General features: G+C 38.1%; 1 protein-coding gene across 1 annotated transcript; it reads right to left on the reverse strand.

Annotated features, from left to right (window-relative positions):
* Positions 1 to 1055: 1055 nt before the first annotated feature.
* LOC131298031 (transcription factor TCP20-like) lies at positions 1056 to 2771 on the reverse strand. Its single transcript, XM_058323294.1, has 2 exons — positions 1413 to 2771; positions 1056 to 1326 (listed from the first exon to the last, which is right to left on the reverse strand). The coding sequence occupies exon 1, from the start codon at positions 2476 to 2478 to the stop codon at positions 1645 to 1647; it is 834 nt and encodes a 277-aa protein (XP_058179277.1). The 5' UTR covers positions 2479 to 2771; the 3' UTR covers positions 1056 to 1326; positions 1413 to 1644.
* Positions 2772 to 14480: the final 11709 nt, after the last annotated feature.

Consider the following 14480-nt stretch of genomic DNA (forward strand, 5'->3'; position numbering starts at 1 on the left):
TAAGGAGCGTATATAGATTATATAAAAATATGTATATAAAATATCTTTAAATACTTAACCATTACAGGAAAAGTGGTACTAACTGAAAAAATTTCAGATCTTAAAGTGTAATTATTGGAAGTTACATATTCTCAATTTGCAAAACTTCAACTAATATGATTCTCATAATCTTATTTCCACAATGGCATAACTCCCTTAAAAGTAAGAGAATAATTGCCTTAACGACCCGATAAGTTCCCATCTTAGTTAGTTAGGAGCGAGCTCCCGTCAAGCTCCCATCTTGGGAGCGCCAATTCGAGCTCCCGTCTAGGTAGCGTACCCATTTTAGAAGGATCCTGCTACTAAGGTTATGAGTTCTATGCATAGTTATGCAATAAACTCGAATCGCATAGTTGTGATAAACTCCAATGAGTATATATACATGTTGTGAATGTCTTCTATTACCGCTATATCACATGTAATCACAAATTATTCAAGTCCCGAGTGTCTATACTGGTACTTGAAACATTTCAAAAATTCGATGTGGCCCAGATGGTGTCAAAATCTAGCTAGGAAGCATAGGCTCCAATGATTGCAAAGTTTCTTGATTACAAAAACTCCTGACAATAGTTTTTCCCCCAAACCAACAAAGCTAGCAAAAAATCAAAAGAAAAAAAAAAAGTGAAAAGAAAAAGGCAAGAATCCAACTGGCTTTCGCTATTGCTGAGAATTCTCAAAGAAAACAGCTAAACTTTTACTTTCGAGTGATGCAAAAACTAGGATGCTGCTTCTTACCAGGTAATCAATCATACACGAAGCACTGGTCTAGTTCCATGAGAAATAAAGACAGGGTTTTCTCAGTCCAGAAAGAGGAAGGTAGGTTCAAGATTGCATTCCAGGGAGGCAAAAAGAATGGCCAAAATGGAATAAAAGGGAAAGGAGAAAAAGATAACGGATGTCTGAGATTCAACAAACTATATATCTAACCAAAATTCAACTAAAAGAAAGAAAAGAAGATACTACATTGAAGTGGCAAATAGAAGGGATGTTGGAGACATACACACACACACACACGGTTTGCAATTAAAGAGTAGGTTTCCCATTTAGTTCATAAGTGGATACTATCATATCATACAAGGCCAAAAATCCTCTCTAGAACTGAGAGAAACTCCATTAATATGACTATGAAACTCTATATGTGTTCAAACAAATCTACTCAGCACTCCATCAAGATCTAAAGGGAACAAAATCTTTAGAAAATACCACTATTATCAACACACCTTTGGCAATCAAACCAGAAGTTAAGCCCCAAACCCAAAAATCTATTTGGCCCCTGCACAGTTCCACCTGCACATTCCAGACCAAAATCAACATTAAAATTGCAGCTTGTATAGGATTGTGTTTGTATTGAAAAAGAGTGGACCCATGAGCACCTGCAATTGGAGCCTTGAGATGGAGCTGTGGAGAGAAAAAAAGATGGAGCAAACCCAATACAGTAGTACTAATCCCTATTGAATTCTCACTTCAGCCATATCTTTTCTCTCACTCTTTGCAATTATACAACACAAGAAACCCATCAACCTCCCCACCAAAAAGAAACAATATCTTCATAATTTATAAAAAAATTCAATAGTATTTCTATACGTATATATATCATCTCCAAATCTACTGCCCAGACCCTTGAGAATCATCCTTAGAAACTGCTTGCTGACTATGAGGACTCAAACTATGCTGCTGCTGCTGTTGTTGCATTCTAGCTTGCCCCATCTGCTGGTAAATCTGGCTCAAAGCCTGAGTGTTCAAAACCCCAATATGCTGCCCATCTTGTGACAACCCCAGCTCCAGCCCAGGCACTTGATTGTTATTCCCACCCCCAGCTCCACCCAAAATTGAAGTGAAACTCATTGGACCCATGTTCCCTTGTGGCAAGTCAAACCCAGTAAACCCTATCTTCTGCAAGTAACTTGACCCCCCTTCATTATTTCCCAAATTACCCCCAGATGACGTTGGCTGAAACCCATACCCACCCGGCCACAACCCCGCCGCCGCCGCCGCGGTGGCCATGTGGGCCGTGGTGGGTCTGCCCAGGTTGGGCCAAAGGGCCCTACTCGGCCCACCACCCAACTCATCAATACTCTGCTGCAGCCCAGCAGAAACAGAACTGCCCTGTTGGGAAACGGAGCCGCCGGCCGCCGTCAGCGCCGAAGCCGGAATGGTCCCGGTTCCGGTGGCGGCGATAATCGACGGCTCGGCCTGCTGCAGGAGCCACTGGATGGTCTCGCCGTCGGACTTGTGGCCCAGCTCCCTGGTCAGCTGGAAGATTCTGGCGGCGCAGAGGGCGGGCATGCGTATCCTCCGACCTCGGCCTTCGACCTTGGTGTGCCGGTCTTTGTTTGAGCTGCGCTTGGGGGCCAACTGCTTCTTCGATGGGTCTTCTTGTTTCTCGGCGACTACAATTTGCAAATCCTTGATTTCTTGGGGTTTTGTGGTGGCGTTCATGTTGGGGTTTGTGAGGGTGGAGAAATTGTTACCAGGGTTTGAGGCCTTGGGAGTTGGGATTCATGAACAGGGGGATGTGTGTTTGTGGGGGATATATTGATTAAAAAAATGAGGATTAAAAAAATGAGGAAATGGGGTTGGAGTTTTTGATTGATGAAGGTGACATCACGACTAAAAGGAAGAAAATTGGAAAGGGAAATGGCCTAATGGGTGTTGGTCTTTGATAGGGGTTCACTGTTTTGGCAAAGGAATGTGACAAGAATTTTGTTGTCGCAAGAACGTAGCTGCAGTACTCTCTCGTCTTAAATTTTCTGTGGTTTGGTAATCTCGTATCAACTTTACGAGAGTGCAATTTTGTTCATATTTCTTAAAAGATGATACATTACCCTCCTTTTTATTGGTTACAATGGTATGGATTCCACCATAAAGTAATGTCATGCTTACCATGCAATACACTTTTTGGTAATCATGACATTATTTTGTTTTGTGATGGAGTCTATATTAGAGGTGTGCAAAAAAACTGAAGTCCGACGGACCCGACCCGACCCGAGGGGTTTCGGGCGGGTCCGAACATATGGTTCGGTCGGGTACGGGTACACTTTTCCAAAAAAATCAATTTTCGGTTCGGGGCTCGGGGTGCTGTTTTTTTCTTACCCGACCCAACCAACCCGACAAAAAAGGCAACGAATTCATGTAATTTACTTCGGTTTTGGTCGGACCCGACCCGACCCGACCAAAAAAATCGGTTACACGGACGGGTATCTCCCCTCCTTCGGTTCAGGTGCCAAAAAAGTGTTAACCGACTAGTTGGGTCGGGTTCGGGGCCGAACCCGACCTGTCCGACCCGTGCACACCCCTAGTCTATATCATTTCAATCAATAGGAAAGAAGGTAATGTTCACCCTCTTAAGTAGAGGGTGAACAAAACTCAACTCACTTATGAGCATCTTGATTGAACTCTTATTCGGTCTTGTTAAAGAAAAGTCATTCACGTCGGATTATAAGAATTCCTAACAAATTACTAGTTCTATTTTTTTTTGCGTCATGGCCTCAAAAGTCGAACCCTAAACAATTTCTCTGTCTTGATTTTCACTCTCGATTTTACATCTCTTTTGCGCAAGCCCCCTCTCTCGCAAGCCCTAAAACCCCTCTCCCTCCAATTCGGGGGTTGTCGCCTCTACCACCTCCACCTCTCCCCCTCTCTCTACTCGCCAGCCACCTTTCCACCTCGCAATCATCTCTTCGAAGCCCTCCGCTGCCTCCACTGTCCAATATCTATCAGTCACAGTGATGGAGGATCAAATCCACCTCTCTCGGCACCAATCCAAACCTTATGAGGGACACCATACCAGATCACGAAGTTTTAGGATGATTTGGCGCTTCCTCCAGCGAATAGGTGGCCATATCCGAGGTGAGAGCTCCGGCGAACGAAGGTTTTTTATTGCGTTTTTTTATTCTAGTTTGTTCTTCTTGTCTCCTTGAATTTACTAATTTTTCTATTCCATGTATGGGACTTTTCCTATCCTCGGTGAGTATTGCTTCATTGTATTTGGTGAGATCTTTACCCAATTCATATGAACAACCCGAAAGTCGAGGGAACGTTCTTCCTAATGAAGGGCTCCGAATTTCGGGTGTTTGTAGCTTTTTAGGAATTTTATGATGATAGAAAAAATTTACATATCTCTCTCGCTTTTAATTTGGACCAAGAAGCTGATATTACTATTCATCTAATCATGTGTACCACGGATTTAATTATGTTTTGTAATCAAACATTTGGATCAGTTTCAACATTCTTGATCAAGTAGTAATTGTAAAACTTGAAGTTAATTATCAGACAAATATCATTAATCTATTATAGTTGCACTATCAGTTATGATTTTTTATTTTGTCCATAAACCTGCTAATCATGAATCACGCGTATTCATTGATTATTATCCTTGCACATTTGGAATTTCGATCACTTCTTTTAGTATTTTCTCCATTTTCTATGCAACTTAGAAAAATGATTGTCGCACTCTTCTTTCCGCTCTTTCTCTCGCATTATTGACATTAAATAACTGAATTGCCCTCCACATGGAAAGATTGTCTGATAATTTTTCATGAATAAAGGTATGTGATGATAAAAGAATACTACTTCAGTAATCATTTTCCAAAATAATTTTAAAGGTGCTCCAAAAAAAATTCTACCGTCGTCCTCTTTATTCAGTCTTCCTTTCTCTTTTTCGATTACTCAGATGCTCGGTTCAACCAATGCGCACCTCGACTCGTCCCGAGAGATTGATTAGTCTTTTTTTCGCTAGTCTAAATCGTAACTTATTTACTATTCCTCTTTTCCACCATGACTGATGAGGTTTGACCAGGAGAGGTCTTTCAACTTGCATTTTTTCCCCTCATCTGATCTCTATTCCCACAGTGTGGGGTTGTTTTTCCCTACTCCATCATTATTCCCCCTACCCTGCTTACCATTATTGCAACAACAACAATACAAAGATGACATCTCTTGTAAGGGACTCAAAGGTCCAGTTGGAGCCTTGGTCATGTGACACGTGTCAATCAATGAATGGGGTAGTAGAGTTGCTTCAAGCCCACTCTAGGCCCATGCTCAAGGATATATAAGTACTCTTTTTCTAGAAATGGATTAAAGAAGGTAATAGTGGATTAATGAAATGATCAACAAGAAGTCATGGACATTTTATAAATGGCAGTTGCAAGGATTGGGGTCAAAGGTTCAAATTTTTAAAGAGGTCAAAGTGAAATTATCAAAATTTTAAAGGGGTGAATTTTTTTTATTTTATTTTGAACATTAAATTGTAGATTAAGAAATGAGATTACTCAAAAGTTTAAAGTGTCGTGGCCCTCATTCATATATCGAATAAATAGAATAAAAATTGAGTCTTAACGTAATAGTAGTGAATGACCAATCACTAAGAAAGCTTTTAAATGTGACACAACTTTAAGATATACCGAAACTAGAATTCCTCTTTGTTGTTGTTTTCATCTTTTTAAACATGCCTATAAAATTAAAATAGCAAAAAAAAAACCCATCCTGCTAAGGTTCTTATTTTTTAACTACATATTTTTAGCTTTACGAGACATGTCATTCTCACACACTATATCACCTTTAATTCAAAGAATAAGTACTTATTTTCGTTAGTAGAACACACCCTTAATACAGCCAAAATGGGATGAAAATGGAGACATGGCTTTAAATTCTTCTAATGACGTCTTTACGAAATTGAATGTTTGGAAAATGGAGACATGGCTTTAAATTCTTCTAATGACGTCTTTACGAAATTAAATGTTTGGTAAAGACTCTTACTGATATCTGATTTAATTGATTTTTTTACAGTGACTCCAAACAAAGTATTACTACAAAATAAGCAGTTACATCATTTTTTTTGCAACCCTAGACAGTCTCTCAATATCATCTGTACTTAGGGTCTTTTGGTCCCTCCCTTTGCTGTACCCACCATCACTCAAATGTTACATTAATCCCTCTTAAGAATTTTGAGTGGAGGCCAATAAACGGCTGAAAGTGACAGGGAAGTCCCTTGAATTACTCCCTTGACAAAGATGCCCCAATTAATCTTCTTCTCTTCATTATAAGTAGCAGGTAACCCAAATTTCAATTCCGCGTTGAACAGCAATACTTTATGGACTAGTGGTTTGCACATCATGAGAGAGAGAGAGAGAGAGAGAGAGAGAGAGAACGTGTAACCCTTTCAAGCAGGAAAGGATCTAAAAATTTGCATCCAATTGATCTGACTCAAAAGATATTCCGCGCATGTAGAAAATTCAAAACAAGATTTATCCACCCTTTTTCCCAAGTTTTTTTTTTTTATGTCAAAAGTGCGATTTTAGATTTTTTTTTATTTTATTAAATCTTGTTTTGGCCAGTAAGGATAATTTTAGATGTAACATACTTTATAGATAAGGGCAAAGGCAGCGTGAATAAGAGTACAAGTAAAGTCACTTGATCTTACTTTCTTTAATTTCTCAGCAAGAAGTTTATATTTTGCACTAAATATGTACCATTTGGACCCGATAGTAATACTAAATCACATTTCTTTCGAACAAAAATTTAGTGATAATTTTTTTGGCCAAGTAACCATTAGCTCAACTCGATAGTGCCTTCACGACTCACAAGCTCGCCTTCTAATTTGGTTTTGCAAAACAGGAAATGCAATTATATGCATACATACACATCATCGGTTTTTTTTTTTATTTGGATTGTTTACTTCCTAAAAATTAATGTAGTAAATGAAAAACAATAATCGATCGTTTTAAATTTCCCTTCATGTTTAACCATGCCGGCGTAATTTGATTCGATCAAATTTCAAGGTGAGAAAAACAAAAATATCGATGCTTAATCATATTTTGCACGCAACTTAGAAAACTGAGATATAAAAATCACCGAATATATTTCAATAATTGTTCCACCTTCTAGATGCGTGGGTACCGTTATCGTTTCAGAGTCAACTGTATAAAAGTCAATCTGTGTGTGGACGCTGCCCAAATCCTTCAAATTTGGAGGACAAATCAGCTCACATCTGTCAAGGTTAGCCATGTCTATCAAGAAGAAAATAAATACGCAGACGTCCTTGTTAAGAAAGCTCTCACAGTCTCATTAATGCTTTAGGATTTATCTCTTTTTATGTTGCACCGTCTCTTTTTATGTTGCACCACTAGTGGTGTTATTTCAATTGCAAGAAGGCAATGTAGGAGTTAAATACCGGAGACTTATTATTGCTTAATCTAGTTTAACTCATTCATTACCCGCAAACAAAAAAAAGAAGAAAAATTAATCGTTCGGTTTGGTTACTATAAGTATATGGATGTTTGAAATACAAAAACATCCCCTTCCCATTTTGTTATTGTGCGTCTAAATTAAAAAAAAAAAAAACCAAGAAGAAGAAGAAGAAGAAAATAACAACCACGCGAGGTTGGCAAGTAGCCAACCACGGCCTAGAAACCCAAAGTGGAACACCCAGAAACCCACAAAGCACACCTCCCCTGCAGGGCAAAGGATCAAGCATCGTGCTGAGGAGCCTTAATTATATTGACCCTTCCATCATCTTGGGCTTCCATTATCATGATTTTGCTTATAATTTTCTCATGATCATCTCCCACATAATCAACACCCATGATCATTGTTAGTAACCAAGCAGCCTTAGGCCCTCAGCAACATTTAGGCTAATCCTGTACCTATTGTGCGCCTTCTTTTGAAATAGATAATATGACGTTGCATGTTGCTGCTGCAGATTTGCACAATACACATTTTTGCTTCTTTTTGCCACCCCTCTTCTTGCAACATTTCTTCAATCGACTTCCGCTTCCATATTTTCCTTTCCCAGTATCCTTTAGTATGTATCATCCGCTAATTGCGGTCCACAAGCAGTTGGATTCATTCCCTCAAACGGAGCTTGACCATCCACCTCATAAAATAAATTTATCTAAATTCAAAATAATTCTGCACTCATTCCTTCTCTCTTTATCAAAATTCCTCCACATGTACGTGGTTCAGTGGAATTAAAGTAGATGGCTTTTATAATGATCTCTAGGCTGACCATCTCTAGTTCAGCAACCTATTCATAATTAAGAATGTAATAGTTGGGAAAACATTAGTCCAAATGGTAGCCTTTTTCTATTGTCAAGGTTCAAAAGGAATCGACTTGGCATGATTGTTGTCTCTCCTTAGTACTAAAGAGAAACTGCGTGCAACCTACAAAGAAGAAACTGAAAATTACTAGCAGTACGACTTAACATGTCATAAATAAAACATGCACTACCATTTCATGGAATGCAGTTTCTGTCATCTAAGTTGAAGTACCACGTACGTGGCATTGCTCGCGTGGTGTTTTTCCAGAAAAACACGTAACCCACAGCAAAATCTAATTATATGAATTTGTTCATCTGTACACTTTTACGGACATGTAACACAAGTGCATGAACTCCCACTTGACAGCTAGCGCCACTTCCGAACCCAAGTCTTAGCTCTGCCACTCCCATATACTTACTCTTAGATCCAACATCAATGCGTTATAGTGAAGGATCGCAACACCATAAGATGGTACTCTAAGGACACTGATAATTTTATGTTACCCACATCGTATATTTTATAGTGTGCTCGATCATTTCTCATTTGTAGGAAGTACCACGTGACGATGCTAGATGGTATATATTCTGGATCGATACCTAATCATTTCCCCTCTATCCTGATAACTTCTGCTTTTCTTTTTGCATTCCTGATCTAAACTTGATTACCAAGCAACTTGATGGGTTTTTCTTCTTTTTCTTTCTCCTTCTTTGCCTTTTTTTAATTCTAAGTTTTGCTTTGTTGGTGTGCTGATAATTAAGTAGTGGTGGGAGTGGCTATGTGTGCTAGTGATTGCATTGCTTGTCACTTGTGTTTCCCATATTGCAGACAGAGGCGGCCCCCTCATTTGAATGTTTAATTAGCTGTTTAAATACTATATCATCTCATGAACTCAAAGCTCGAGTGGGAAAAAGATCTCGCTTTTACAGGGATATATATATACACACACAAATGTTTAAGTCCACATCTCTTACGGTCCACACCGTCCACAACTCTCATTTCCTGATCAAATTTTGATGATCCGAACCATTCAATATGTGCAAAACGTGATTTTAAGGATACACGCGACAAATCAGCAAAAAAAATGACAGGAAAGAGCTTGATTTGAGTAGTTTTTTATTGAACCGTTCAATAAAAAACTGTTTGGATGAAGCCCTTCCTAATCATTTTTTTTTACTGATTTTTCGCTGGTACCCTTAAAATCACGTTCTAATTACATTGAGCGGTTCGGATCATCGAAATTCAATCAGAAAATAGGAGGTCCGGATCATAAGAGGTCCGGACTTGATCAGGTCTGATATATATATATATATATCGATCGACATGTATCTATATATATGTATTTACCAGGGGCCCGTAATGCATCTCCGTACGCTTCACTGCAATTTCATCATCGCAATCCGAGCTATTTAAATTGTAGAATTTGTTGAGTAGATCATTCCGGAAAAAATTTATCATTAGCCATTTGGTCGGCCAACATTCGTTATACGAAAATGAATAGTCAATATATAATTTTAAACATGAACTATTAAGAGAAATCGTACCCATTCCATTAATTTTCCGTGTATATTGTATCTACACAAGTCTACCTTAACCATGTGGTTACCAATCTCTGATTAACTTGATTTTTAGTACAACTGTCATGTTCAACAAGCTCCAGCTACAAATAATAACTGAATGGTTTGGATCTCATTGGGATCCGGATCCTCTGTAAAGATTTCTCCTGTAAGGATCATGTGAGGGTTGCACTACAAACGCGCCAGCACATTGAACACATCCTGAGGCTATAAACAAGACACATTTTTGGGGACAGTAACATCTCGGTGGAGCGTAGCGAGGCACACTACAATAAGAGGAACAATAACTTTTAAAATCGTCTAATTTATTGGAAAAATCAAGCAGGAGCCTCAATATAATGAAGATTTTTGGTCATCCGGCAGTTTCATACATACTTCTAATATGAAACTTGACACTCTAGAGAGTTTGCCAGGGTCGTTAATCACCACCCAGTGTACACTCTTTTTTTTTTTTTTTGAATGGCACCCAGTGTACACTCCACGTGTAAGCATCAAAACCTATAGATTGATTTTTCTAGATTAAGTGAAAATAAGGAATATTTACCAACATTATCAAATAATAACCATTTATCAAGGACGACACAAAACTAAACTAATATGAACCATTTTTTAGTCACGCATCATGATGCAATGGCAACCAATCGAGTAGAGCCTTCTGAAGGAGCAATCAAGCCATTTGATAGATTTCAATTTGTTCTACGATACAAAGTTGTCGAAATCATGAAAAACATTATAGATTGAAAGATATACGCAATAGACACAAAGAGATAAAAATGAATAATGGACAAATGAAATGGGACGAAGGGAGTACCAGATTGGACCGTATATCTAATGATGGAGTCACATATTATTGGTATTGTCGCTATTAATCTGATGGAATTACATATCCTATATAATTGGGAATGGGAGGGGCTGTAGTGCGGCCGATCCAACCGTCCATCTCGGTGCAGACGGTTTGGATTTAATCCGAGCTCCTACAAATTTTAACTGTCCATTGTTCGAATGAAAATTTGAACCGTTCATTACCGAGATGGACGGCCGAATTAGCCGCATGTAATGCAGGGTCTCTTTAGTCTCCGTTAAACAAACAAGCTCTAACTATACCAATTCAAGTTTTTTTTTTTTTTCTTTACATGACCTGATTAGTTTTTTGTCAAAAAAATAAAATCCAAACTTCTTTTTTTTCATTTAACTTTTTTAGTTTAACCATGATCAGTTCAACTTCGTTGACAAGGAAATGTTGCAAATATGAATCAGGATATATTGGGTGACGCCGTAAGTATTTGCTAACAATTTGGAGGTTTCGAATCTAAAATTTAGGAGGAAGCAAATATCAATCAGGATATATTGTTTCCTTTGGGTTTCTCCAAACCCACTCCCCAATTATTACCTCAAAGAGTCTTCCCCGAAATCTAAATCGAACAATGATTGACTTAAGGTGGGTCTGGATTAAAAAGTTGAGAGTGACTTTTTTTGGTTCCTATTCAAATTTTTTTGTATTTGTTAGTTTTGCGTCAAACTTTTGTGACTTATTGATTCGTCTTGACGAGAGTAACCGAAAAAGTAAAAAAAAAAATTGATCGAAACTTATAATTTTTTTTTTGAAAAAGTAAAAATAAGTCAAAAAGTTGTTTTTAGACTTTTTTTTTGTCTTTTTCATAAAAATTATGAGTTTCGATAAAATAAAATAAAATTACTTTTTCGGTTCCTCTTATCGGGACGAATCAATAAATCACAAAAGTTTGACGCAAACTAATAAATACGAAAAAAATTTGAATAAAGACAAAAAAAAAATTACTCTTAACTTTTTAATCCAAACCCATCCTTAGATCAAAAGAAAAACAAATACGTGTGAAAGGGCAATTTCTTCACCACATGAATTAGGAGCACCATGGGAATTAAGGGTCATCATTTAGCCCGAAGGCCCACTCGAAGCCCGCCCGCCCCGGTCCGAGCCCTTCCAACAGGCGGGCTAGTCCAGCCCAAAGTTTTTATGGGCCGGGCTTGGGCCTATGAATTTTTACTTAGCCCGGCCCGTGAGCCTGCCCGCTGCAAGCCTGAAAATCTCCTTGTTTTTTTGGAAAAAATAATTTATTGTTTTCAAGTTGTCTATTCATTTGGGGACCAAGAAACCAACTTTAGAGAGTTTTAAAAACTATCCATATACAAACAGTGTGTGCATGCAAAAAAAACCCCACTTTTGAGGCCATTTTTGAATTCTGACCGTTGTGAGATGGTCTGCTCAAATGCTAGGCTAAGCCCATGGGTGGGCCTGGGTTTTAAGTTGTCAGTGATAGCCCGGCCTGCGAAAAAATAAAAGCCCACTAAGCCCAGCCCAGCCCGTGGGCGGGCTTGGGTAGTGACTTGGCTTGGCCCAGCCTGATGATGACCCTTAATGGGAACGATCTCTAAAGCTCCACTAGAGAATTGGGGGATGGTGTTGTGCAGTGATATGCGCAACACTGTATTGCGCACCTCTGAGTCGTAGAATCATGTATTCGATTGCTCAGATCTCATCTCGACAATAAACGATTCTCAATCCAACGACTTGAATGTGCACAATATCAACTCGAAGTCCTCCACTATATCAGGATCCTTTTAACGGAGTTAGTCATTTCAACTAGGTGGGAAATCCCATCCCTAGCTCCACCATTATCATCTTGTCACATCGCTCTTAATTATGAGCTATCCTTTTTCTTTAATATTTGGTTGGGAGTATTATTTCTTGATGCTTAGACTAAGTTCCGCTAAAGATTTTTTTGGTTTTTTTTCATGTTTTATTTTGACTTAAATTTTTTTGTGTTTGTTAATTTTGCGTCTAATTTTATGAATTATTGATTCGCCTCGTTAAGACCAATCAAAAAATACCTAAGATAAAACCAAAAAAATCGACTCTTTGAACTCTATCTTAAATATTTAAGAATATTTGCATAAAAATCATAATTTTTTAATCGAGTGAGTCATTTCAACTAGATGGGACATCCCTCCACCATTATCATCTTGTCACATCCCTCTTAATTATTAGCTATCCTTTTCCCTTTAATAGTTGGTTGGAGTTTTATTTCTTGATGCTTAGACTAAGTTCCGCTAAAGATTTTCTAGTTTTTTTCATGTTTTGTTTTTACTTAAATTTTTTTTGCGTTTGTTAATTTTGTGCCTAATTTTTATAGATTATTGATTTGTCTCATCAAGACTAATCGAAAAATATCTAATATAAAACTAAAAAAACCGACTCTTTAAACTTTATCTTGAATATTTAAAAAATATGTGTATAAAAATCATAAATTTTTTAACTGAGTGAGTCATTTCAACTAGATGGGACATCCCTCCACCATTATCATCTTGTCAAATCCCTCTTAATTATTAGCTATCATTTTCCTTTAATATTTGGTTGGAGTATTATTTCTTAATGCTTAGAGCAAGTTTACCAATGGGTAGGTATACTACCTTGTGAACAGTTCACAATTCTATTTTAGCTATTAATTCTTTCTTTCACAACTACACAAACACTCTCTATTTTACCTACCCATCTATTAAAATATTGCTTTTTATTTTTTATTTTCTTCTCCCTTTCCACAAAAATATTTGTCACAACAGTCACCGCATCTTAAATCCTGCTCAATCAATGTCGCCTCCCCCCTACATGAAATTGTTCTTTGCTCGACCTCACTTTGCCAGATGCGGCAATCTCAGAAAATGCGCCTTCATGCCGTCTTAAATCCTGCTCGATCAATGTCGCCTCCCCCCTACATGAAATTGTTCTTTGCTCGACCTCACTTTACCAGATGCGGCAATCTCAGAAAATGCGCCTTCACGCCGTCGGTGAGCGCGTCGAAATCCGCGACAACGTTCATGGCAAACCCGGCAGCGGGGGTGTTGCCGTCGGGGATGATGTTGGAGGAGGACAAGATCAATTTGACCGGAAAGCAAGGGAAGTTGAAGCCGTACGTCGCCGTTTGAAAAGGGAAACGAATCTTGGCCAACATGCCGTTCAACGACCAATTTGTTTAGGAAGTGGAAGGGCGAGAGACAGTTGGGAGAGAGAGAGGGAGAGAGGAAACAATAAAATATAAAGTACCTTGTAAATAGTGCTTAGGTAAAAGAAGCTAACAACTATAGCAAAATGGATTTTGCCTTCTTCTTTACCTAATTTGCTACAACCTGCTTTTCACCCTTTGGATAAGTAAAGTAGCTTGTTTCGGGGGTTTACCTATGCTGGTAAACTAGCTCTTTAGAGCAACTTTACCAGCAAAGCTAAAATAGCTTTCTAGCTATTTTAACTCATCAAAAGAGGAAAAGTAGTCCTACACTAGATTAGGTAAACAAAGAGCTAAAATGAATTTGTGAACAGTGCTTCGGCACTTTTACCTAGCAACTGTTCATCAGGTAAGGAAAAAAAATTATTTTCTCTCTCCTCTCTCCGTCCTCTCTCTCCCTGTTTCTTTTTTCTTTTTTTTTTAAATTGTCCTTTGTTGTACTTTTTGAGAAAGAAAAAGGTATATTTTAATAGAGGATAGGTTAAATAGATAGTGTTGGTGTAGTGTTGAAAGAAATATGAGTAGGTAAAATAAAAAATGTGCACTGTTCACAAGTTTTTTTACCTAATTATTGATAAACTTGCTCTTATTGTATCTTCTACGTGGTTCTCTTGATTCTACTAATTTCCTATCTAGGCAAAGAAGAACACATGCTTGACCTAAATTAGAAGTCCGACTCTACCAAGTTCTTTCTCAGTGTTCTTCCATTTTTAGTGTTAGATCACATAGCCTTGTTCGCTTGGAGATCTCAAAATCTCTGGGACGGTCTCTAATAACTTTTTTATATCTATAT

The sequence above is a fragment of the Rhododendron vialii genome, chromosome 8a (genome assembly GCF_030253575.1).
Source record: "Rhododendron vialii isolate Sample 1 chromosome 8a, ASM3025357v1".
Lineage (NCBI taxonomy): Eukaryota > Viridiplantae > Streptophyta > Magnoliopsida > Ericales > Ericaceae > Rhododendron > Rhododendron vialii.